Raw genomic sequence first — 26,850 nt, 5'->3', positions numbered from 1 at the left:
TAATCAAAAAATTATTTTTTCAATAGAAATGTATGAACGCGTAAAGGAAACAACTTTCAACAATACAGTATTATAGCTAAGATTATCTGTGACAGTTTCACTTGATTAACTTTTTTGCTTTCTTATAAAATTATTTACAAAATAAATAAAAAAACAGTTTTGTGCTTGAAATCGAACGTTTCTAGACTCCGTTTGTCAAGCGATTTTAATGCCTATTACCTACAATACAAGGTATATAAAGAATATACACAATTTTGGCTTGTAACTTCCTCTTAAGGGAAGAGGAATATTGGATAAGGGTAGGAGATGCTCATTTAGGTACTCATGCATTAATTTATGATACGCAATTCTTTGGTTTGATATTTATGAAATTTGTTATTTAATGGTAAGCAGGACCGTTCATGAGCCAAACGGCGCCTGGCGCGTGTAAAATTTTGGCGCCCCTTGTCAAACCAGTGACGTCTAGATCGGTGATCGGTGGATGGTTTCTATTTTTGTGTAGCGCCGTTTTTATGAAAAATAATCTCAAGGGCGATGGGTTATATGAATATTGTAGACAGTTGAGCACAAAGCAAAAAAATATTTTCTGATAGTTTAATATATATTTTTTTAATAAATTAATTATAACACATAATATTGTGAATATTAATGCATAATACAGGGTTTTCCAATAAGAGGTGTTATTTTGATATTCAATCGTAAAAGATCAATGGTTTCGTTGCTTGTGTGACACGTAGCGCCATCTTGTTGAAAGCAAACGTTGTCCAGATCAATACCATCCAATTCCGGCCATAAAAAATCATTAATCATCTCTCGATAGCGCAATCCATTCACCGTAACTGTTGATCCAGCCTCATTTTCGAAAAAGTAAGGTCCAATGACTCCGCAGGACCATAAACCGCACCAACCAGTCACACGTTGAGGATAGAGAGATTTTCAACTATAACTCTTGGGTTTTCAGAGCCCCAGATGCGACAATTTTGCTTGTTGGCGAAGCCACCGAGGTGGAAATGGGCCTCATCACTCAAGATGATTTGCATTTGATTCACTCAAGTGAATTTTAATAATTTAAATGCGTTGTCGAAGCGTGTATCGTTCCATTTTTATTAATGGCGTAGTTTATACTTGTCAAATGTCAAAAAATGACAGCTTCAAAAGTATAATCTACTGAAATAGCGGGCTATTCAAAATAACACCTCTTATTGGAAAACCCTGTATTACATCGAGTTTTTTTCTATGATGACTTGACAACACTATTCTTCTAATGAATTTATAATTCGCGTACCAGGGATTAAATTAATTAATTAAACAATCAAAGATATTAGTGTCAGTTAAATCACGCACGTCTAATTAGCTGGGATTATAAAATAATGACAAAAAGATTTTTGAATTAAATTTATAAATTGTTTTATGGCAATATCATTGGATTACGTGGGTAGACTATAAACTAAGTAAGTAGGTAAGTTATTCTAGATAAGATATTGGTTAAATTATTGAAAGCGATATTAGGTAAGATATTATTATTGTTCTTAGAATTATTGATAGCAATAAAGTATTGTTTTATTGGAACCACAAAACTAGTCTAATTATGTATATAAGTACCTATTTACATCCATCCTATATCTGGACGTGAGACACTATGTGCTTTACTAATATATTATAGTATGAACATAAATAAACCACTTACTAGATCGATATATCTTCGTGCTTTTTGTATGAAACAAATTGGTTCTAAAAAAACATAGATATGCCAATACATAGACAGTAAAATTCTCATTCGGAGCTTACTTATTATAATACATACCAGAGGTTCCCAAACTTTTTTTCCCCGTAGACCACTTGCCAAATTTTCTTTTCCGTAGACCCCCTGCCTGCCGAATATTGAATTTTCCTAAAACTATTAACGTCCCATGTGATAATCATTTATTTTTTTCGTAAAAAAATTCCCTTCCCTTGCCTGCCCTACAACCGGGTGGCGATATAGTTCCTCTGTTTTTGTATTGTGGAGACAAGGGCGCCCTTGTGAGATAGGTATTACACCAAATGAAAATGGAGCAGCAAAAGCAACGGAAATTTCTTTCTGTAGCTGGCCCTACAGTGCTGCCCCTTAAGTTATTTGCTAGCGCTTATTTCGATCAGTTCTTTTTGTCGTATGATATCCGATTCTTCAGCATTCCATTTCCACAGCCAAAATGGCCTCAAACTTAGTTTTGAAGTCTGTGTGAAGTACATTTAAATGTTGAACGTCATTATTACCCTGGACGTTTTTCAAAAACAAGTTGGGGAACTAGGAATATTCGCGGCTTCCAATGTGCAATGTTTTGGTTCAATATATTAATTCTGACGAGAAAAGGAACGTAAGCTCTATTTATATACCTCAATAAACAACTTTACGATATATAAACATAAAAATATGAAATAAGTAATTTCTCAGTCTATTATTAGTATTACGTAAACTGAGTTATTTGTATTAGGTGTATTGTGTCATTCACGGAACTCCTAAACATTGATTTGAGGTAAATGGGGGTCCGCTGGTATGTACCCCCATTTGAATCTTGTGGTCCCCCGAAATTTTTTTCTCGCTTACATAGACCCCCAGCAAACCGATATCGACCCCTGGGGGTCCATATAGATCAATTTGGGAACCTCTGATATATACCAATGAAAAACTCTGAAAGTTTATTCCATAGACTTTCAGAGTTTTTCATTGGTAGATATAGATGGGCAATCATTATGACGTCACACTATTTCGGTTCCAATTGTCGATCGGAGTTATACCCCCTTGTACAAAATGATTGAAAATCAATACTAGATACTAGAGGGTATTATTTATCATACCAGGACACGTCATGGCGTTATTTTTGACACTGCATCCCTAGTTTTACAACTCATTTTCCCTCCTAACCTGTTTTCCCGCCAAAATCTAACTGTCAAAACTCAAAACAAAAAAATATATATAAATTTGAAAGGAAACAAATGTTCGCGCTCCGTCGACGCTCGTCTGACATCGTTAGAATTTTAAATTTTGTAAGGACAGTTTTGAATTGGAAATTTAAGGCGATCCACTAGTCAAAAAATATTTCGAAATTGAAAGGGGCGCGGCATTTTATGAGAGGTCATAAAATAATTGAAAAGACTTAACAACCAATAAAAAGAACATACAACTCGCAGTTACGCCCTACTACACTGCTAAAAAGTGTCTAAAATACAAACATTATAATAAAAATAAATAATTATTTAGGACTACCGTAAAACGTTCCTACTTTGCTCCTGCGAGGTAACTGTGCTCCAGTAAAATAAAAAGATTTGACTTTTTCTAGATGGAAGCACTCGCGTATTTTAGTCATTTAAAAAGTGAAATCGGTAAATACTATTCTTCCTTTGGCAAAACTAATATGACAGATTGCCGGAAGTCGAACTTTTTTTGACATTCTCTGTCATGACCTCTGAGTGTGAGCTTGCTGTGGTTTACGTTCTCCGTCAAAATCCATTTGCATCTGAGAATTTTTTGAACGAATAGAGGTGAGTGTTATCTCATTTTATAAGGAATTTCATAAACTAATTGTGGACAAAATATTTTTTTAATTTGGTGTATATTTTTGGAAAAATAGGATATTTTCGAGATTGGGTATTCTTTGCACATACTTTTGGGGATACAATGCTCCTGGAGCAATGTACCCCAATGGAGGAATTTATCCCCTAAATATGCAACCTCTCTTAGATCGACGTCCCTGTACTGGTCCTATAGATAAAGAGGCCATAAACAGTTCTTTCTTAGAGTACCTTCAAAACAAAAGAGTCGAATGGACTAACGGCATCAGCCAGAAAGGACGTAAAAAGCTAGTGCCAGGAATGAGCGTTGCGGAGCAATTACTAACAGAACCAGAAGAAAATATTGTGCAACAGATTTTATCGGAAACGACTGGGGAAATGGTAAACATCATGCCCAGCACGAGTTCCAGAAAAACTCGTAGCAATCATAGCTGTAGTGAGGCTAGTGATAAAATGTCATTTAGAGATTCGTCTGAAAGACTTTCTGATTTGGAAAATGAACCACCTAATGCTTTCGAAGGCCAAAATCAACTAGATTTGCAACCGTTAGTGAGAGAGGTGGGCCGGTATGTCGTGTTTTTTATACGAAGGAGAAATGTTCTCAACTCATAAAAACTCATAAATTTGCAATGTTAAATGTTATTTTTTGGAAATTTTATTGCGTTTTCTACTTGATTACCAAAGGACTATGTCTTGCTTTGTTGAAAATTACATTGAAAGTTATTTTTAAATTTAACCAAGCATTTTTTTACTATGAACCAAAGTTATGTTGATGAATCTCTCAAAAATATATGTGATTTTCATTTATAATTTCATTTTTCTTAATCCTGGGTCATCTTCCGATAGCGCAAAGTAAAAAAAGTAACGTATTTTATTGCTCCATAGCATAAATAAACGTAGAACTTAAGGAAAGACAAAGTGGAGCAAAGTTACCCCTATCAAAGGAACTACTTTGCTCCAAAAACAAAGTTTTAAAAAATCAAAACAAACCATTAAACTTAAAAAAATTTCCTGTCTTGCTAAAGCTTAAATGTGCTTCTGATCGGTCAAACCAATAGAAGAGATGTACAATACGCCTTTCTCAATTTACAATAAAATTTATGAAAGTGGAGCCAAAATTGGTGCAAAGTAGGAACGGTTTACGGTATCAAAATAAAATGTATAACTCATACATCAACGGTATAATTCGTAGAATGCGTAACATCCGTTTATCAAATTTAATACTGTTTATTTATGAAATTATTATCAATTTTAAAATTAAGCACGTAATTTTTATTTATTTTTATTTGACAAAAGTGCCATACGGTTTAAGACGGGGAGCTTTATCGCCACCAGTTGGTAAGCGTTGTGGGCAGAGATGTGCAAAATGGGTACCCAAAACCATTTGAAATGCAAAATGGAAATGGGTCAAAACTTTTCCATTTTAAAATGCAAAATGCAAAATGGGTTTTAGAAAAGCATTTCAAATGCAAAATACAAATTTTCAAAATGCATTGAAAATGCAAAATGGTTTCTCAGGTCAAACAATTAAAATAATTATAGAATTTTTAAAGAATTTTGTCATTTAATAATGGACATCAATGAAGAACAAACATATTATATGATGGTAAATCCAAAAAAACCACGACTACAGATTATGTTGCCAACGTAAAAACATAGAAACTGCTATCTAACATTTAATATTAAAGCTTCATTAGTGTTTTGGCTTGCAGTGTAAATAAAATATTGTAAACTAGACAAAGCATATTCATATGTAAAGCATTTAAGCATTAACATGAATCATCAACGTAAAAAAGTTTTTTTTCAACTTGACGATTTAAAAAAAAAAATCGCAAGTTGCACCACAATACGAAATATGTCAAAAAAATACAAATAAATAGTAGTATATCTGTGTGTAAGGATATAATGGCCAACCTTATGATTCCAGAGATAGCCTCATTTTTAATGTCAGTGCCATACAATTTTTTCTTAAAAAAATGATAACTCCTTCATTTGTACACGCAATTGCTTAATACGAAATTTTATAGCATAGTAATGATCAGCAGAATCCATTTCTAGCCAAAAAATACCCTTGAAAATTCAAGTCTCTATGTCTATGAAAGACGATTTTCAGCCCACTGTGCGTCATGGCCCCATGTTCAGTACCTATTTGAATAAGTATTTTTTGTAAAGGTAGGGCTCCTACCAGGGACTCCTACTTGACAAATGTAAATTGTCTCCCATAGCGAGGTTGAGGACCGACTGATATTTGGGGCTTATGAAAAAAAGATGATCGGAGATAGTAGGAAGAATGTTGCAAAAAAGCATTTAAAATGGAAAATGCATTGAGAAAAGCATTTCAAATGCAAAATGCAAAAAGGTTTTTAGAAAAGCATTTAAAATGCAAAATGGAAAATACCCATTTTGCATTTTGCATTTCCATTTGAAATGGATTTATTTGAAATAAAGCACATCTCTGGTTGTGGGACGGGTTAAGGAAGGGGCTATAGGAAAGGATTTATTAATGCGGGTTTTTAAGAGATCTGGAATAAATTAAGGAGGTGTAACAGTTTTTGGAAGCACGTTCCACATACGAGTCGACTTACTCACACAAAAAATAGGAAAATATTTGAATCACGAAACAGGCCCAGAAGGCACTTGTCTTATAACGACCAGTCAGTGGTTGAGTGGGCATAGCGCTTGGGTCTCACCCGAGCGTCGCGTGTTCGATTCCTCGGCTGGCTAAGTCTTCCATCACAACACAAGCAACATTTTCGGCTTTCTGTGGTGGTAGTAGGAGATTTTCAAACATTGTTGGGTTATTCGTAACCTGGGAATGTTTGTCTTTCTTTTAAAAATTAATAATAAAAAATAATAATAATAAAATTATTTTCTTAAGGTGATGCACCACGTCGTGTAATATTTTAAATTGAGCCGCTATCAATAACAACCCTTACGTAGATGGCGATAAGATTTAAATTCCCGCACACAATCCGCCTGTTTTGATTTATGCAAGAAAAAAACATGACCAAAAAGTGCCTTTTATTTTATTTTGTGGATGTTCAGGCATAAATATTTAATTTTTTTCCATCATTTTATAAATAACTTAATTTGCCACATTATGCAATAAAATGGTAACCGAAAATGGGTTCGTAAGTAGGAGATTTTAAACTTTAAAGCAGTTTACATAGGCCTTATACATTATTTTTTTCTGGGCTTATAAAAAATTTATGTAAAAAATTCTCGATTATTTCAAAGGCCAAGATGTATTCTACTCGCAGTATTTAAAATTGTATAAAAGCATCTGAAACGTTTCTAGGCCACCAAATTTTCAAACCAAAAACACATGATTTTGCATTACTACGTATGGCATCGCCTTAAAACTATGATTAGAAATTTCTTTTTACAAACATACTGTTATAATTACAGCAGGTTTGAATGTGTAGTTTTGGTATTTGTTTCAATTGCGCTGGTATGTTTTTATTTGGAAAAGGGATAGTATTTATTTAAATCAAAAGCGCCGTTGAGGTGACCTTGATGTAAATCTGTTGACTGAAATCTGACTGAAACGAAAAAATCTCTAGACGCTATGTTTTTTTTCTGTCAAGAAACTGGATACCAGTGTAACAAACATACACCTACCAAGCTAAGTGGCAAGATAGCATGATTTGTCGTCATCATCCAGCACTGGATCGGGTCTGAAGATGGACTGAGGGTCTGAAGCAGGACTGATGAATAACAATTTACAAATGTGATTTTTTTTCCGCAGACAAAAGGTCACACCAATCTCGGATACATAACAACCGAGGGCACGAACAATGGAGCGGCTGTGGACAAGCTGGGTGAGACTGCCCCAGATAACATCAGCACTGCAGAAAGTGTAAGTCTAACTTTTTTTTCTGTTTTCTGAAACACATAAATATGCATTTGGAAAAAAAAATTTACGATGTTTTTAAAATTTTACCCAAACAACAAGGATTTTTTCTTCAATTCCCTGTGCATATTTATTTAACAGGGGGTCTGCTGCTGAAAGAAATATTATATAATGAAGGGTTAAGTATTTCATAAAATTGATAATAAGGGCATTGTAAAATTTCTGGGTAATGTAATAGGATAGAAAGAGACAGGGCCGGCCCAGAGCCAAACGGCAACACCTGGCGCTAGTAAAAACCTCTAGGGCGCTCTTTTAGGTGTTAGTAATTATCAGCGCATCGTCTCTTTGACTTCTTAGTGCATTGGCACGTCGGCGCCCGGAACGGACTGCTCCAATTGCGCCTGCACACGGCCACCCCTGAAAAGAGGTCGTGGAAGATCTTCCCTAGAAAGCACTAGCTTTTTAAACTGCTTTGGAAGTGGCATAGTATTGTTTTATCTAATTTATAATTTGGTGAATATATTGGGTAGCTGAAAAAAACGACAGTCAAGCAGGTAGATTTCCAGGGCCGGCCCTAAGTCAAACGGCGCCTGGTGCTGGTATTCTAGCTAAAGGGCGCTGTGTTAGGTATTATTGGCGCCTTGACTCCTTGGCTCCTTGGAGCCTTGGAAAGTCGGTGCCTGAAGCAGACTGCTCCATTTGCGCCCGACAGTACTGGGTATCTACGTCACTTTCTACCGCTCCTATCTTTAATCACAAATTGTATCACTGACGTCAACATCATCAAACTGGGCGTCTTTGGCAGAAATTAATATAATATCTCTACCAAGTATCTATGTTTATATTGCACAGCAACTTCGTGCCTATGCACAGAATAAACTTAAACATTTTTTTATCATCTAACAGGCATCCGGGAAAGAAAGGCCCACATGGACGAACAGCCTGGACCTGCTGATGTCCTGCATTTCCCTCTCCGTGGGTCTGGGCAACATCTGGCGCTTCCCCTTCACAGCCTTCGAGAACGGCGGTGGAGCCTTCCTCATTCCCTACATCATCGTGTTGTTCCTAGTTGGAAAGCCTATGTACTACATGGAGATGATCATCGGACAGTTCACCAGCAGGAATAACGTGCGCATGTGGGTCGTTTCACCGGCTATGAAAGGTACGCTGTCGGGTCCTGAAATACTTCTAACCCATCTGTTTACTAGATTCATTGGTACATGCCTTCTAATGAACGATTCTATTTTCAACCTCGTTGTACACCTACCAATCTGCTTGTACGATTATAAAGATTCATTGGAACGTTTTGTTCCTGTATTTCTATGTGCAAGGATTTATGTTCGATCCTCGTGAATTTCCTGTACTTTGCTAATTTAAAAATAAAGATTCGTTGGTGAATTAATTCTCGTGTCTTCCTTATGAAAGGGACTCTGTACGATCCTTGTGGAACACTTCTAACCGATCTGCTTATAAGATTATAAAGATTAATCTGCTGTACCAACCGACTTATACATTGTGTTCTTACGCATACTTTGTGAAAAGTACGCCGTTTGACTTTGTGTGGAATATTTTTGTTCAGGAGTGTTAAGAAATATTACAATGACTGTCAATTTTCATACAAACCGTCTCGGCGTCCAATCTTTCAGCGTTAATGGACAAAGGCACAATATTCGAAGGGAAAAATAAACAAAAACACAAACGAATAATTTTCAAAATGAATTTAAAATAACATTTCTGGTTAAATCATTTTTGTTTACTTTATACCAGAAAACGTATTGTGGGACTGTGTTTTCGAATGACTAGCACTCTCGGCTAGCAAGCTGGAGGTCGCGGGTTCAAATCCCGGCATGCCCAAGAAATTTTATTTGATTAATTTGTGTTATTTCACAATTTACTCATTTAAAAAATAATACATAGTATATTTGTGGCACGTTCCAGAGTGGAAGATACTCTTAGTATCACCCTGGTGTAAGACCACCATTCAGAATTGTAACATTGATTCAGATGGCTTTTGTCGTGTTCGGTGACCAGATCTAAATAGTTAGGTACTTCCCCACCTTCCTATCCCATCTCCTTCTCCTCACCATTACCTTCAACCTCACAATATTACTCAATTGGGAATGCCATAGACTCATTAGTTCCAGATACATTCTTGCCTCAGAGATTATAATTTGACGGTCTCGAAGAACGATTTCGGATGTGTGAATTTGTAGTTTTGCATTACAGCTGTTTAAGGTTTCGTTGCTGCATTTTAACTGTTTTTGAGGTTAACATCAAGAGTCTGTTAAAATACAGTAAAAATTCAGAAATGAAACTGTTTAAACAGCTCTACTGCTAAATTCGCATATTTGAAATTATTCATTGGGACCGTCGATTGAGATTATCATTATTGTTTCATTTGTTGAATGTTTTATTGGATTTCAGGTGTCGGAGTTGGTCAGTTGATAGCCAACGCATCCGTTGTGTCCTACTATGTGTCCCTGATGGCCATCACCCTGTTCTACCTGGCCATGTCCTTCAGCGCCGAGCTGCCTTGGTCCTACTGCTGGCCGGAGTGGGGGGACTGCTTCGACGCCTCGGACAAGACTAATATTACGCACAGTGCCAACACCACCAGCAGCTCAGAGCTCTATTTCACGTGAGTTAACCTAACCTAACCCAACGGTACTAAATGCGTTCTTGGAATATGAACTAAAATAGTTGTCACCTAGTCAGAGCTATCAACATTAACTTTACAAAGTGTTTGCATCATCTTTGGGGATGCTGTGTGGAAGGTCTTTTAAGTAAGGAGAGGTAGGAATGAGAGGAAAAAGGTATGAAGGTTGACTAGGAATCTGAGGTACAGCATATCGTGTGACATATGAAAACATCCCTCCCACTGCGGTGCAAGTCGTTGGGTCGAGAGAGTCTGGCGGGAGAGGTGAAAGGGTCTCCCTCTCCTCTCTTGTTCCAGCCGGCACGCAGCTAGTGGGCAGATGTATCTGCCAACGGTGTTGTTATCCAATTAATGGTTTGCGGGGCGGCGGTACACACACCCGCCTCCCAAATTTGTTACTTTGCTATTTAATCTAGAATTGAGGTAAAGGAGAGACGAAATAATGTTGAAAGGGGAGAAATCAAAGAATACGAATATAAACGAAAATAATAAGGAATATTTTATTTACTGAAAGTTTTGAAAAATATTTACATGATGAACAGTTACACAAAAAAAATAATATTATTTGGCTAATTTATATAGCACCGTTTTCGTGAAAATTACCTCAGGGGCGCTGTTCCCACTAGGCAAAGTATGTGCGTGGGTACTATTATAGTAATTATTTTCACAATTCTATGGTAAGAATAAAACATGAAATTAAGGTGTACATTTTCTTTGATGATAAATAGTATAAAATTAGGTTATAAAAGGAGAAAAAAACATCAAATAAAAATAAAAATAACATAAAATTTGAAATTATCAGTTGAAGTTTTAAACCAGACATAAAAATAACGTACCTACTATTTTTTTTCAAAAAGAAGAATTTTTTTTAAAGTACCTATAAAAATATTGTACTGATGTAAGTAAATACTACTACAGATAGTACAGATGACTGTTGACTAATAAGGAAATACAGATCAATAAACGCCGATTCTAAAAATATGTGTTTTTTTATATTTGGAATTAATAAATCGTCATTTAAAAACGATTATAATTCTATTTATACTGTGATTGGCCGGTAGGTTTAGACTTTCTGATAGACCTTACACCGCTACCTCGCGGATCGGTTGGCCTCGTGCATTAGAATGCGGAAAATTTTGTGTATAGTTGCTCAGCGTAGACTTGCACACGGGTTACCACTGTGGTATACAAATTATTTCTAAAGAATTAAATTTTCGGAAATCTTGTTATATATTTATATGGGATTGACCTTACTGTTAATCGACAAAACCGAGGTACGTATGACGTCACGAGGATCCCATCAAAACTTTGAAAATTATCTACCATGAAACCATGAAGTAGGTATTTTCATAATGCGAGAAGGATCGGAACAAAGTGCAATTTTAAATTAAGTGGAAATTTCTTTTGTGGACTGTCATGAGAATTAACAAAGTCAATTTGATCTGATGCTGAACCATGCATGGTAATTTGAACAATCATTGTTACTAATCATTAGGATTTGGAAAAGATAAACAACTAATAATCTCTCCAAGATTACTTTATTCTGACGATTGGATAAACCTTGCATCTCTTTAATCTATTTGATTAGGGAAATTATATATTCCATTGTACTTTCCATATCTCGTTTATGAAATAATGACTTACGTTATTTGATAATTAGGTTTAGGAAGAGAAGGCCAAACAATTAATTATATTTTACTTAGTCACCAAAGTGCCAAATGATAGATAATGATACCTACCTTAAATTTGGCACATTGGAGGTAATGTAAAATTTAAATGTTAATGAAATTAATTGTTTGTTTATGGCTTAGATGGCTAAGGCCTCTCGTACACAGAGATTTTTACAATGAATGTGATTGTGGTGCAACCACAAGTAGCCTACCGATATGCTACTCTTTAAAGCTGATTTTCGTTCACGGCGCTACCCAAATTATACTGAACTTGATCATATTTTCAAGTACAGCTGTGGTATTGAAAAGTGAAGTCAAGTAACTCTAGCAACGAAGACAATAATATTGTTCTTCTTTATATTTAAACATAAAAAAGATCTAAAAGATGAATTTGGGTTCAACCATACAACGAAATAAATGTTAATTATGGAGCATTCATTGTCGCCATGAACTACATGAGAATGATGTCAAATTGACTTGTCTTTTCAATCTCAATTCACTTCTCCACTAAATTCTTTCCAAGTAAAATACTCTAAGGACGGGTTGTTCCGGAGAATTTGAACAATTCATCGAATTTCAACGTTAATTTGCAAGTTCTGTGAAAGATATTTTCTAGTTCTGTTATTATTTCAGTTCTGTCAAGCAACTAGCCTATAATGATATAATATCAGAACTTGAATAGGACTTTCACAGAACTCGCAAATTAACGTTGAAATTTGATGAACTGTTCAAATTCTCCGAAATTTCGGTAAATTATAGTTATACAAACATGTATATTCTTCCAACCCCAGAACAAATTTAACATTAAAATCATATACGGACGTTATTTCTGACAAAAACGAATAGTAGATGCGAATGCTACCCGCATAGTATGCTACCGGCACTGTCAGTAGCATGCAACTGACGTCAAACCCGTAGTCGACGGGTGCCGTCGTGTACGAACATTAGCAAAATAGTATGGCCAATACCCACGAGCAACGCATATGCAACGCTCACAAAACTAAAGTCGCTTGAAAGTGTCTCCGTGTACGAATGGCCTTCGAGTTAAAATATGGTATCTCCAATTTTGCTCAAAAATTAGTTAAGTGCTGAAGGATAACCTATATTTCTTTGAGTTTAAATATTACATCTCCAAAACTTAACGTCCCAACGATATAAACATTAAATCCTCCACATCGTATTGTACAGATTTATTTTCTAAAATGGATCTAAAAACTTACTTTTATACTAGAAAATCTAATTTTCGAACGTTTAAAAACTATCAATTTCCATTTTCTCAAAGTAACATTTACAGAGAAACAATATTTTAAGTCTAATCCATCGATATATACATTTTTTTTCAGGAACAAAAACGTTGTAATTAATAAGTGTTATTAGAATGTTACAGACAAAGTCTCATCTGATTATGGATAATCATTATAATTAGGTATTATAAACATTATTCATTTGATAACATTGTTTTATTTCCAGGCTAGAAGTTTTGAAGCAAGTTCCAGACATAGAGAATGGCATTGGTAAGTTTTATCTTTACATTTTAAGACACATTTACAATCATTTGTGTAATGAATGATCTTATAATTAATTTATAAAGAAGTTAATTATGTAATTAAAATTAGATTACTTTTTAAACAGGGCTCAAGTTAAGTGTGCCATGGATGAATGAGAATTATGTGTTGAAATGATTGATGGATTTTTGCTTGTACGCAGTTCGACAATAAAACTGAACCCAGTAATAAATCACCCATTAATCCTCTAGACAATATTTCTTACACAACTTTCTTTATGTAATACGCACTTTGAAAGATAGGCCGAAATTTTAAGGACGAGGAAGCTACAAGCCAAAAATGTGTATATTCTGGGTATACCTCATATTGTAGGTAATAGGTATTAAAATCGCTTGACAAACGGAGTCTAGAAACGTTCGATTTCAAGCACAAAACTGGTTTTTGTTTATTTTGTAAATAATTTTATAAGAAAGCAAAAAAGTTAATCAAGTGAAACTGTCACAGATAATATCAGCTATAATACTGTATTTTTTAAAGTTGTTTCCTTTACGCGTTCATACATTTCTATTGAAAAAATATTTTTTTGAGTAGTTTACATTTATATTTTTTATTGAGTAATTTATTTTTTTATTTGTATTCTACTCAGGCGAAACGATAGAAAAACCTTAAATTTATCTAAAGCATATTTTTTGGTATTCATAATGTACACCAATTCGTTGTAAAGATTAATCAAAATAGTGATTTAGCACTAAGCTTCGCCTACTACTTATTAGTTTCACGGCATGATAAAACTTTAGCACAGCATATAAAATCTACACCATGATACTGAAACAAAGAATTGATAAATATGCAGAAAACCTACTGGGAGAGTATCAGGCAGGCTTCCGCACCGGTAGATCCACAACAGACCAACTGTTCACCGTCAGACAGATCTTGGCAAAGTGCTGGGAATTTGACATAGACATACACCAACTATTCATTGATTTCAAGCAAGCATATGATAGCATAGATCGGGAGTGTCTATATGACATACTACTACAATTCCAGATTCCACCTAAATTGGTTAGGCTCATAAAAGCCACAATGTCAGACTCAAGATGTCAGGTCAAAATAGACGGAGAATTGTCGGAAGAATTTACAGTATCACAGGGACTTAAACAGGGGGACAGTCTGGCTCCCACTCTCTTCAACATTGTGCTCGAACATGTAATACGAAAAACACTAATAGACACTGGCTCCAATATTTGTTTCAAGAGCAGTCAAGTTGTCGGATATGCGGATGACATCAACATTGTCGGAAGATCAATTTCAGCCATTAAGGAGGTCTTCGACCCTTTAGAAATAGCGGCGCGGGAAGTAGGACTGCGAGTTAATGGTGACAAAACAAAAATGATGGTACAGAGCAAGAACCCTTCGCACAGAAGAAGAAGTAGTGCACTATTTAAAGACAACTACTCATACGAAGTGGTCGATCAATTCACCTACCTGGGCTCCAGCCTGACAGAGAACAATGAGGATCCAGCAGAAATCAGAAGAAGAATCACAGCAGCCAACAAAACATACTTCTCTTTGGTGCCAGTGTTTAAGTCACGTAGTGTTCACAGAAAAACCAAAATAACCATATATAAGACCATTGTAAGAACTGTATTGGCATATGGATGTGAGGCGCTGACACTGACAGTAAAGATGGCTGAAATGCTGGATACTTTTGAAAGAAAGGTGCTGAGAAGAATATGTGGACCGGTGAAAGAGGACGAACAGTGGCGTATCCGGCACAATAGAGAATTGTACGATATATATAAGGCCCCTAGCATCTCTGCACACATGAGACTCCTCAGGCTGAGATGGGCTGGTCATGTACAGAGAATGCCGGATACACGCGTCCCAAAAAGAATTCTGACTGGTCACCCAGGTGGAAAGAGAAAAGTGGGAAGACCCAGACTGAGGTGGGAAGATGAGGTAAGAGGGGATGCAGCACAGCTTCTCCAGGTGACAAACTGGAAGTCAGCCGCTGAGGACAGGAGGAGTTGGAGGCGACTGTTGCAGGAGGCCAAAGCTCGATATGGGCTGTAGCGCCATCGAAGAAGAAGAAGTGATTTAGCATTAAGCTTCGCCTTAATATATTCATTCGCTAGCAAAACTCCCCGGCGTTGCCGGGATATGTGTAGATTTTTTGAAATCAGGTGAAGACAATATTTTTACACAAAATTTCTTCAATAAGTAACAAAATTCTGCTTTCAGGGGTGGGTAAAAGATATGGGGTCGATTTTCGAAATCTCATGTAAACAGTCAGTAGCCTTCCTCTTGTTTTGAAGGTAAAGTGTGCAAAATTTCATCGATCTCGTAATAAAACTAGATTTGTTTAAAAAATAATGCCAGGCCTACCTACTACCTTCCTACATTGTGTGTGTATGTATGCACAGAACAGGTAAATCATTTTAAAGAGGACATTTTTAATGTATTTGTGCAGACTGATAGTATCGAAATTTTCTAAAAAGTTTTTAGAAATAGTTTGAAACACAAGCCAGCAGTCCCCTCTTTCCCCGCAAATGCCCAAAGATACTGGAAACGTTTATGAATTGCGTTTAAATTTAGCTAACAAAAATATCATTAGGTTGAATTGTTTTGCTCCATCCAGTACCTACACCACTACGCAAGCAAGGGTCTCTTATGAAAATGATTTATCTGTAATCTTACGTCGAATGTATGCCTGTGCAATCATGGCTTCCATAAGTGTTCTTTAATCCTAAACATGGTGTTATTTATTTGAATATAATGTGTCCAGGTGTTCCCGACTGGAGGTTGACCCTGTGCCTTCTGGCTTCTTGGTTCTGCATCTTTCTGGTGATGATCAAGGGAGTGAAGAGTTCAGGAAAGGCCGCCTATTTCTTGGCCATCTTCCCTTACATCATCATGTTCGCTCTACTGATCAGGTAACCTTACTTTCTCTAAGAGCTCTTACAAATTTTTGTTAAAATTATTTTTTTTTAATTACTGAACATTAATTCCATTTAGGAGGTATTAAGGAAAGTGCACTCCTTCAGGGCCTGTGTCATCATTGGGGAAGTTGTGTGGTGGGTATTTTTAAGTAAAGGAAGTTTTAGGAATTAAAAAGGTATGAGGGGTGAGTAGGAATCTAGGATCAGTGTGTCCAGAAGTACAGGTTGAATCCATCTCTCCCATTGTGGTGCAAGGCTTTGGTTCGAGAGTCCGGCTGGAGAGGACAAAGGGTCTCCCTAAATCGCCATCTCCTGAACTATTTGAGGTTTAGTACCCCATTTACTTTAATGATGCTATTTGAATGTCGGTGAAATATAACACCTTTGTCTTTGTCCTTCCCTGTTTTAGGCAGACAAGTAAGTAAGTAAGTTTAAAATAAAGCTATTGGGAGTCAAAATTGGCAATGATGATGCGAAGAAAAGTTGAATTCAAACCTACCCACATCTTTTGTCTTCCAGTAGCTACCTGATTTCAAAAGTCCCTTTAAATTGTTAATTAATAAACCTCTAAATAAGAACCTATTTTTTATTCCAGAGCCGTCACTCTACCAGGAGCTGTTGACGGCATTATCTTCTTCATCAAACCACAATGGGAGGAACTCCTCAATCCAAAGGTAATATACCAATGTTTTTTATTTATTGTTTCTTTTTTACTACCTTAGGGAATTTTTTAAATTATTCATTCGCTTACCCCACATAAGACTTCTGCTAATTTAACCCCTTAAAAATGGATACATCTTCAAGAAACTAGTTCTCAATTTAGTACATTGAAAGGCTTTGTTCATATTGTGGGTAAAAACACATCTTCTTAGAGCCCTTGACCTCCTCCATATGGTGTAAACTAGACAATGTTTTAAAAGAGAGCGGGCAAAAATGCGTCAAGGATATACATACATATTAAAGGATATACATATTAATTTATTTTCCACTCATTCCATTCCATTCTTATGTTTGGAAAGGAAAATGTTTGTTTAAAAAATATTATTATGATCTTCTTTGCCCTTCATTCAAAATTCAAATACAATGCCGGTCGGTGGCCGAGTTTTTTTGTTTTTGTTTTTTTTTTTTTATTAACAAAATAGGTAGACCAACAAAGCTGTCACATGCCAGCTTGTCTGCAGGATCCACCGAATCAAAATATCTTAAGTCTATGTCTATAACATTGTATGATTATGTGTACATGAGTAAGTTTTATTTCTAAGTAGGTACATTTCACAGAGTTGACATCGCGTTTGGGTCCCACTCAGGCGTAGTGTGTTCAATTCCTCAACTGGCTAAGTCTTCCATAACAACACAAGCAACATTTTCAGCTTACTGTGGTGGTAGTAGGAGATTTTCAAATATTGTCAGGTTATTCGTAACCCGGGATGTTTGTCTTTCTTTTTAAAAAAAATAAAAATTAATGTTATTTGTAATATTAGTTTGCACGACCACAATACAATAAAATGAAACAAAAATATTTTTACAAGTGGATTAATTCTATGACAATTCACTGGAGTTTAGAAAACATTTTGATTTGCTGTGTAAAGAGGCTAGACAGTAATCTTCAGCACATTGAGTATCACATGTAAACAATAGTGAGTTTAATCCAGGTTTGATGGATTACCTTAGCACAAAATATTTACATTTCTGTGTCTGAGAATAATAAGTAACATATTTGTAATTATTATTACTGTTTTATATGCTTATCTGCCTCAAGTTGCACAATGCTCAGTCACCCGTTTTGCCAGAATTTGCTTAGGAGATTTGTCGATGCTTAGATCGTCTCATCGATCTTTCCTGTACAAATTAAAGTTTATGATAGAACTAAGAATACGATGCAAGGAAAACTATCAATATTATTTTTTGCTGTCTTCAGTTCTTGCCCTAAACCAAACGTCGACTGACACAACTTAAATATTTGAAATATTAAAATGAAAAAAGTAGTTTTATTAACTTCACCATTATTATCAACCTAACCTAACCCACCTTCACTATTTTCAAAACAGTTTTGCCTCCTTTCGCATAACTGTAGGTATTTATACTGCTGTTCTATTCGCGTCTTGTTCTGAAATGAGAATGGTCTCCAGAGCGTAGTGGCATACGGATTGGACTTGGTTGGTGTGGTGATTGTTAATTTTAGGAATTAGCGATCAACGCCACGTAAATTTGTGATGGTACGAATAGGTAAGTCAATAAATACTTTGTGTAGGCAGAAGTTACCGTTGTAATTTGAATGTCGATGAGAAGGTAGATGCTCGGAAGGTAGGATTAATAAAGACGAGGAACATAACAGTCGTACGCATTTATTTTCATACTCACTATCATACTTGGTTGTCTCATTCATACATTTAGACAAATACGTTCCATTCCAGTTGGAAAGTAGCGAGTTGGTCAGATAGAATTGGTTGTCATAATTAAATAACAATATTTGTTTTTAGGTCTGGTATGCCGCTACGACGCAGGTATTTTTCTCACTCTCTGTTTGCGTGGGTGCCATCATCATGTTCTCTTCCTATAATCAGTTTGATCACAAAATCCACAGGTAAGAAAAAATATTGACAATAATCTATCAAAACAATCATTTTCATTAAGGTTAAACACGACGCTCATTATATTCTACGTGTTCATAGATGGCGATGATTAATTTATTTTATTAAAATACACTTTTTGAAAGGATTTACAATCTGATTATTTAGATGTAGGAGAATCAAGGACAAACCATCCATTTTAATCAATGAAAGAAACCACAAAATTCGTAATGTGGGAAAAATATGTAGCCTTGTGAAAGTTACATAATATGTAGTATGTAGTGTACTAGTTTATATGATTGTTATATTATAAAGATCATATAAACTAGTTCTAGCGAGAGCTGGAATGGACGTCATCGACTTTCGTCCTCTTCTTTCTCAGACGTCTTGTTTGAAAACGATAAAGACAGAAATTACCAGAACGATAGCTTCATGTACAATCTCTCACTGGGACCAGTATAATTATGATATTTATGCAGATACTATTCTTCAACAACTCACAATGAAAATATGAAAATAGAATAAGACAACGAGAATAAAAAAAAAATAACTGTCCAACTGGGAGTCAAACCCAGCTCTTTTACATCTTACCGGGACAACTGGTAAATGTAAATAATTAAACAGTAAACAATGGACCATGATCCCGGTATTAATATAAAAGATCTGGTATCGTGTCCCAGTTGCGACTGTTATCTTTTATGTTCGGTGTCTTATTCTATTTTCATTTTTAAACTTTAATAAGTTAATCCTAATAATTAGATAATATTATTATAATACAATGCACTATATTTTAAGAAGAAAGAGAACTTGACTGGTTAGCGACTAAGTTGACAAATCCAGGCGTCGTGGGTTCAGTTCCTCTGTTAGCCAAGTCCTTCATGAAAATACAAGACATACGCAACATTTGCACTTAGCAAGATGTTAGTAAGAGTGTTTCAAATAATTTCAGGTTATTCGTAATCCGGGAGAGTAGAAAAAAAAACTAATACAGAGTGAAAAAGCTCTTCGAAATTCATGAAACCAGAATATCGAGAGATGTTTTTGCTAATGAACACATGCCCATAACTTCAAATAGGTCTGTAAAACTGCCACTTATAAGTAGATTTTAATTCACAGTAAAGTAATAGAATGTTTAAAAACGTCAACAGGGATGCAATGATAGTGACAACCCTGGACACCTTCACCAGTCTGTTGGCCGGATTCACCATCTTCGGGATCCTGGGCAACCTGGCCTACGAGAAGGGGACCTCAGACATCAGGAGTGTTATTGGAACTGGCGGAGCCGGCCTGGCCTTCATCTCCTACCCGGATGCCATCTCCAAGTTCGACTGGGTGCCACAGGTAAGACGGTCTTAGAAATTTGAAAAGTAAAGGATTTTGCATTTCAACATTCATCTACATTATGAAGTATTTTTCAAGGATTCTCAGTATTATTATTTAATGAGCAGGTAGCATTCTGCTGATGCGCTCATATCAGTTTTCACAATAAGTTTAACAGTAATTGAATTTTTTAAAATTTAAATATAATAAGTTAATCCTTTCTTATCTCCAAATAAGAATCCAATCGAGATTTAAATTGGTTTATATTAATTACGTCGATGAAATGTTGTAGAAGTTTGTTCCATGCTTCCACTACTCTATTTACAAGGAAGTGAATACCTTATTTTTTAATTATTATATTTTTTTGGTAAACTAATGTTTAAGACAAGATTTTTTTATGCCTAACACAAAGGGTAACAATTATTTTACAAGCAATAATTATAATAATTAATATTTGACAAGTTCTAGGATTTCACCTAAAAATGTAGACAATTTGTCTCGACGCCATCTAGTGAGAGAGTTAGCACTTACAATGCCTTTCTCATATAAAATAAAGTTGGTTGTTTTCAGGTGAAAAAATGTAACAAGCAGTAATTGTTGAATGAAACACTAGTATATATTGAATTATTTCGCGGATAAGAGATAAGCCGCCATAGCTCAGTGGTCAGAGCTGTCGACCGGAAATCGAAGGGACACGGGTTCGAGTCCCGTAGGCGTCATGTATCCCTTATCAGGAGATTTTTCAATGTGGATGAGTGTTTCAGGCGAATAATTATTGCTAGTAAAATAATTGTTACCTTATTTTTTAGTTACACTTTAAATATAACTTCTTTCGAGATTTCAAAGTGAACACATATTACACTCTCAATTCAGAAATCAATTGCCACAGATGTTTCAGTATTCAAGGCCACTATCAACCTCCTTGCCGAAACAGCTGTCACAATAATAAAATACTCTCAGAACACAATAGTATCAAATTTGATTTACTTTACACTATAAAAAATAAATTTAAAAAAAACAATTTAATGATGTTTTACTTTTTTTTTTGGCATCCACCCTTCAATGGTGTTTTTGGCCATGGTTTCAATATAATAGAGCCTCCCTTTCTCTATAGAATTTATGTACATGTAAATCTTTTGTAACATCATTGATAAATATTGTTTAAATGAGCAAAAATGTCATAATTAAATAGAAAATTTTTCAGAAAAGGTTCCTTAAATTGTTTGCTATATTTATATTATATTTAATACTTTACAGGTATTCGCCGTGCTCTTCTTCCTCATGCTGTTTGTCCTCGGCTTGGGCAGTGCTGTCTCCCTCCAGAGTGCCATAGTCACAGCACTCACTGACAGGTTCAAGACAAGGAAGTACTGGCAGATGGCATTGGTAGCCTGTTGCTCCGGCTTTCTCATTGGTCTCGTATATGTCACACCGGTATGAAAAATTCATCACTTCTAAAAAAATGATTGTTGTAAATTACTGCCAACAGATCCAGACGGCAGGCAAAGAATTAGTCAAAGATTAGTCTGTTAATATCGGCAATACTGATTTAATTTTTAGTAAATTACAAATCAATTTTAGTAAATTTTTGTTGATGTTTGAACAGACGTAGGTATACATTATGTATTAAACCCACTTGGTCTACAGATGGTGTCAGTGAATCGCCCAAGTATAAGTAACTAAAATTGAACAACCAAATTGGTAATTGGTGGTAGTAGGAGATTTTCAAACATTGTTGGGTTATTCGTAACCCGGGAATGTTTGTCTTTCTTTTTAAAAAAAAAAAGTGGGTGTGTCAAGCCTACGCAAGACAGAAGTGAAACTTCTAGTATTCCTCTCTCTCTATTTTCATTTCATCAAAAATTAAATGAATTAATTAAATGAACTACAACTATAAATGTAAATGTAAACGCAACACAAAACGCGAACACAACTTATCACAGCGGGAGCACGCTGCTAACTGATTCACTGGCCGTGGTGGGCGTGGCCGCGCAAGTGCGCTACCGGCCGACCTGCTAAACCGAACTCGTATCTCGCTCGTAACTCAAAGCAAAACGTTCGTGAGCGGCTCCCCCACCTCAACAAGCGCATATGGTGAGAGAGGGACAGTGAACGGTGAGCGGTGGTGGGGGTACCCGCATTTTCGTGTCGATCCTGACTCGGTTTTACTCCGTCCCCGAAAACCCATTACGCGCCTAAAGAAGTTTCACTTCAAAAAAAAAAATATATAATATATATATATTATGTATCTACAACAAATTATTATAAGCAATAATTATTAGCCTGAAATACAAATATAAATTGAAAAAATCTTTTTTCAAATCTTTTTTAAAATTAACTGGTAACAGCATGCACAATCTAAAATCGTCATTTTTTTAATGCCAAAAGTAAAAACTCCTAAGGTTAAACCCAGTATTGCTGTACTTATTCAAAATAAGGTAAATTTTCAATTGGCCCAAGGCCAGTCCTATGCGGGCGCAATTGGAGCAGTCTGCTCCAGGCGCCGAATTGCCAAGTTGCTGATAATACCCAACACCTAACAGTCATAACACATCGCCTTTGAGATATTTTTTTCATAAAACCGCTACACAAAAATACAAATCATTCTAATATTATTGATTACAGTGATCACCTACCTAGGCGTCTATTTGTTTTGACAAGGGATGGCAAAATTTTACTCGCGTTGATGTTACAAATTGCCCGTTTGGCACAGGGCCAGCCCTGCGTAGGCCGCTTACTTCTTGATACCCACAATTTTTTAAATAACACTTGATTCAACATAATTACTACGAGAGATAACTATTTACTCTGGGGAAGATAGAAAAGTTTTTGGTGCCAAAAGATACCGCTTCAATATCAATTTGAACAAATTATTCATAACCCAAACAACGAAACTAAAAATTTATTTTGAGCATATTTTTTTATCTTCCCTGACAAATAATAATTGTTTCCTGTACTAATTAAGTTAAAGCGAATGTTATTTTAATAATTTGGGCGTATTTAGTAGTAAACGGAGCACGAAAATTTTACCCAAAGTAACACAGTGAATAAAAGCATAAAAAATCACATATTTTTAATTTTCATGTTCTGACATCACAAGCTAAAAACATGAATTTGTATATATTATAAAAAAACATAGCGTGTTAAAAATAATTAGAACATTTTCAGATTCTCATAACATATAGATTTTGTTCAAGCCAATAAACAAGTACTGCAAGTGGCTCAGTAATGGTTATTGAAATGATGAGTGTAACATTTCCCGTGAATATTGTTAAAAAAAGTTTTGTGTTTTTCGTTTCAGGGAGGACAATACATATTAACCCTTGTGGACGAATTCCCAGGAACCTTCCTCATCCTGGGTATGGCCATCGCTGAAATTGTTGGAATATTCTGGATTTACGGTAATTGATTCACTACCATTTTTATTCTAATCTATGGTAAGATAACTGACACAAAAAAAAAAATTCTTCTTAGTACCTACCTATCGTGTAAATCCATTTAGTACTTACTCAATAATAGTTTTAGGCTAGTGGCAATTTCTGTGTTTACCTGCTAAAAGTGATCTGAAAAACTCTATTTTACCAAAATCATAGGACATAGAATTGCCTAGCTAATGGGGCGTTCCGGCCTCATCTAGATCAGTGAAAACAGGCATTTTTTATGTCATAGAATGCCCAGTAGAAACCCAATTTCGAATCTCAGTATCGCCCTGGTGTAAGACCACCATTCAGAAATGAAACATTGCTTGAAACGGCTTTGGCTGTGTTTGGTGACCAGATCTGAATAGCCAGGTACTTCCCCACCTTCCCCTCCCTACTACCCTCAGCCACACAACATACCTCAATCAGGGATGCCATATTCTCACTAGCTTCAGACGGTTGGGAGCAGTTGGGACTCTTGTGCGGTTTCACATAAAAAAAAAAAAATTTAAAATTCATTCTACTCCATATAGAATCGACCATAGAATAGATAGTTTTATAATAGAGCAAGTTTGAACATGCAACAATTCCTTTTCATTTTCAAACGTTTTGTTCTATGAAATATATTCTAAAATAAATCAGATGGGATCCCAGCTTAACCTTTTTTGTCCGTTAGTGTTAGGAATTATGTGCCAAAATTTACTGCAACTACGGAAGCCGTTCCATACTGGCTCCAGGCTGTAGTCAAACCCGACTGGAATCATTTAAATGAGACATAAATTAAATAAGTTTTTAATTGATTTAGGGTTGGAAAACTTCTGTGTGGACATGGAGTTCATGACAGGAATGGTGGTGACTAAATACTGGAGGTGGTGCTGGGGCATCATCACTCCCTTCATCATGATAGTGGTGTTCCTGTATGCTTTCATCAGCCTCAAGAGAACCACCTACGGCGACTATGTCCTGCCCATGAAAGCTTACGGTAAATAACACTTTTGATAATTTTAAAAGGTCTTGTCTATAAGAGCTCCGTCTTTCTTCTATTTTCTATTACATGACATGTCGTTTAAGATAAGTGGAATGCTTTCTTTTGTTTTTTAAAATTCGAAAAATGAATTACAGTACCTACGTGGCGTTTTCAATGTAAATTCAAATGCATTCCATTTTATGATAACGCTTTTCAAAACCATAGACAAATACATATATAGAATGTTGTATAATATTATTTTATTGTTTTAAAATATCAGAAAAAATGCTTAAAAAATATAAAAATTACAAATTTTACCATGAAAATTGAAAATTCACATTTATTGAAAATACAAAAGCATTTTTAGTAATTGTCATTATTTAAAAAAAAACAACACAAATTCATACTAATAATATATTTAATTTCAGCTTCGGGTTGGGCTTGCTTTGCAATTGGATTGTTGCAGCTCCCAATTTGGGCTCTCGTCCGCTTCTATATCAACAGGGAAGGAAGTTGGGGAGAGGTAAACACACCGTATTTATACTAACTTTATTGGTTTTTCAATAATAGTAAACACAAGAGATCCTGGGTTCAATTCCTAGTAACCTTTATCTTTTTATTTTGTGTTTTGTTCTGTTTCATGTTTCGATTAGATTTATTAATATTATCTTCTTCTTCAATAATTAAACACATTTATTCTCTGGGCTCTGTGCTTCAGACTCGTTGCTTTTAAGCTCGATGCTTTGAGCGCATCTACCGGTTAATCAATGTTCAGGCCAAGTGCTGCGAATTGCTTCGGTCCTAATGCTGCGTAGGCTCTGTGTGCTATCTTACTGTTGTAGTATGGTGGTGAAATAAAGATTATTTTGTTATAATTTCCAGATGTTTAAGAAATCCTACAAGGCTTCGGTGAAATGGGGCCCCAAGGATTCCAAGATAAAGCGGGAATGGCTAGCATACAAGGAGCAGGCCAAGAGGGAGCGCAAGTCTCTGAACTTACCCCGCTGGAAGCATATTCTCTACTCCCTCAACGGCACCTACGGAGCCATCACCAGGAGAAGAATGAAACGTGAAAATGAAAAGATGTAGTAGTCATCATCATCATCATCATTGATAATTATTATTACTTTAGTTAGAGATTATACGTAGTATTTTATAACAAGCTGTACGTTGGTCTGTGATTTCAATAGGTAATTTTTGTACTGTAATATTATATAAATGTTGTGTTATGAACAAAAAGTATTTATTAAGAGGGATTGATTGCATGTTAGAAACAAAGTATTGTTAGAAAGACACTGATCAAATTAATTATCCTAAAAATACTACCATGTTAATTTGGTATTTAACCCATTCGCCGCTAACTTCGTTATACGGTGCACAAATCCTAAACCAAATGGAATTTTGGCATCAAATGGTAAACAAAAAAAAAGCTTTTATAAATGGAGAACGACATCTGTACTACAATTTTGATTCCTGCTAGTTTTTTTTAATCAGTTCTGAGAGCTACATCCTTATATTGATTAATTAATATTGGGAATGAGGTGAAAAGGTCAAACTTTTGTTTTGCTTGTATTTAATAATGGTGAACTCCAGTAAAGAAGTTTACAAAAAAATAGTCACTACCTGTTAAGTTTAAGTTACCATCAGTATTTTTCTCCTATGTATGCTACTACCAGGGGTTCCCAACCGGTCGATAGTGGAGTAAAATTCGGTTGGCAAAATTGTGGCCATGAATTTTGAAAATAATTTAAATTGTTTTGCTAGATTCGTGCTTATCTCAATATTTCAAGAAGAACTAAGAAAAGGAAGTAGCTTCCAACCCCAAAGGAACCCTTGGACTATATATGTAATACATATTTATGGTCATAACAAACAATTTATGAAATAGTGTTAGAGAAAGCCATTTTTTAAGATTGTATAGTATATTTATTGTATTTTAACAAAATAATTTATAAAATGTGTAATAAAAGTAGGATTTAAGAATCTTTGGTTTTCATATTATTTGATATAATAATGATAAGCAAATAGTGCGCAATAAAATTCGTGGCCTTTATAAAAATATCTAAGTATTTTGGAAAAAAATCTTGCTTTATTGCTAGTTTTTGTCCTTTGTCAAACCAAATGATAACTTTAAAAACATTTCATCTTAAAAAATTGATAATAAAAAAAACAGTATTGCATATGTTACAATTTAGATTAATAATATATATTTAAGACTTTATTGTAAGGATTCACTTAAATTCATTAGTATAAATAAAACACTTACGATAAATAATAAACATAACACCTTTCAATGTGTTTATATCAAATGAATTATGTTTCAACTTTTAAATTACCACCATAAAAAAAAACTGCAGACATACATAGACATTTTGTAACATTAACATAAGATTTAATAA

At 35.2% G+C, this 26,850-nt stretch overlaps 1 protein-coding gene across 1 annotated transcript in view; it reads left to right on the top strand.

The window, feature by feature from the left end:
- The window catches only part of LOC149419255 (sodium-dependent nutrient amino acid transporter 1-like), a 45,076-nt gene extending 18,283 nt beyond the window's left edge, over positions 1 to 26,793 (top strand). The window contains exons 2-14 of the mRNA XM_089638174.1: positions 7,301 to 7,411; positions 8,312 to 8,567; positions 9,830 to 10,043; positions 13,202 to 13,245; positions 16,022 to 16,169; positions 16,771 to 16,849; positions 18,656 to 18,759; positions 19,894 to 20,086; positions 21,323 to 21,499; positions 23,367 to 23,466; positions 24,290 to 24,466; positions 24,880 to 24,974; positions 25,334 to 26,793. Of these exons, the coding sequence (XP_089494300.1) occupies positions 7,301 to 7,411; positions 8,312 to 8,567; positions 9,830 to 10,043; positions 13,202 to 13,245; positions 16,022 to 16,169; positions 16,771 to 16,849; positions 18,656 to 18,759; positions 19,894 to 20,086; positions 21,323 to 21,499; positions 23,367 to 23,466; positions 24,290 to 24,466; positions 24,880 to 24,974; positions 25,334 to 25,540 (1,905 nt within the window). The 3' untranslated portion in view covers positions 25,541 to 26,793. The remainder of the gene's footprint in view (positions 1 to 7,300; positions 7,412 to 8,311; positions 8,568 to 9,829; positions 10,044 to 13,201; positions 13,246 to 16,021; positions 16,170 to 16,770; positions 16,850 to 18,655; positions 18,760 to 19,893; positions 20,087 to 21,322; positions 21,500 to 23,366; positions 23,467 to 24,289; positions 24,467 to 24,879; positions 24,975 to 25,333) is intronic.
- Positions 26,794 to 26,850: the final 57 nt, after the last annotated feature.

Source organism: Hesperophylax consimilis, chromosome 12 (genome assembly GCF_061612785.1).
Source record: "Hesperophylax consimilis isolate HC1 chromosome 12, BYU_Hcon_1.0, whole genome shotgun sequence".
NCBI lineage: Eukaryota > Metazoa > Arthropoda > Insecta > Trichoptera > Limnephilidae > Hesperophylax > Hesperophylax consimilis.
Note: the sequence above shows the minus strand (reverse complement) of the source record. Positions and strands in the feature narration are given on the sequence as shown.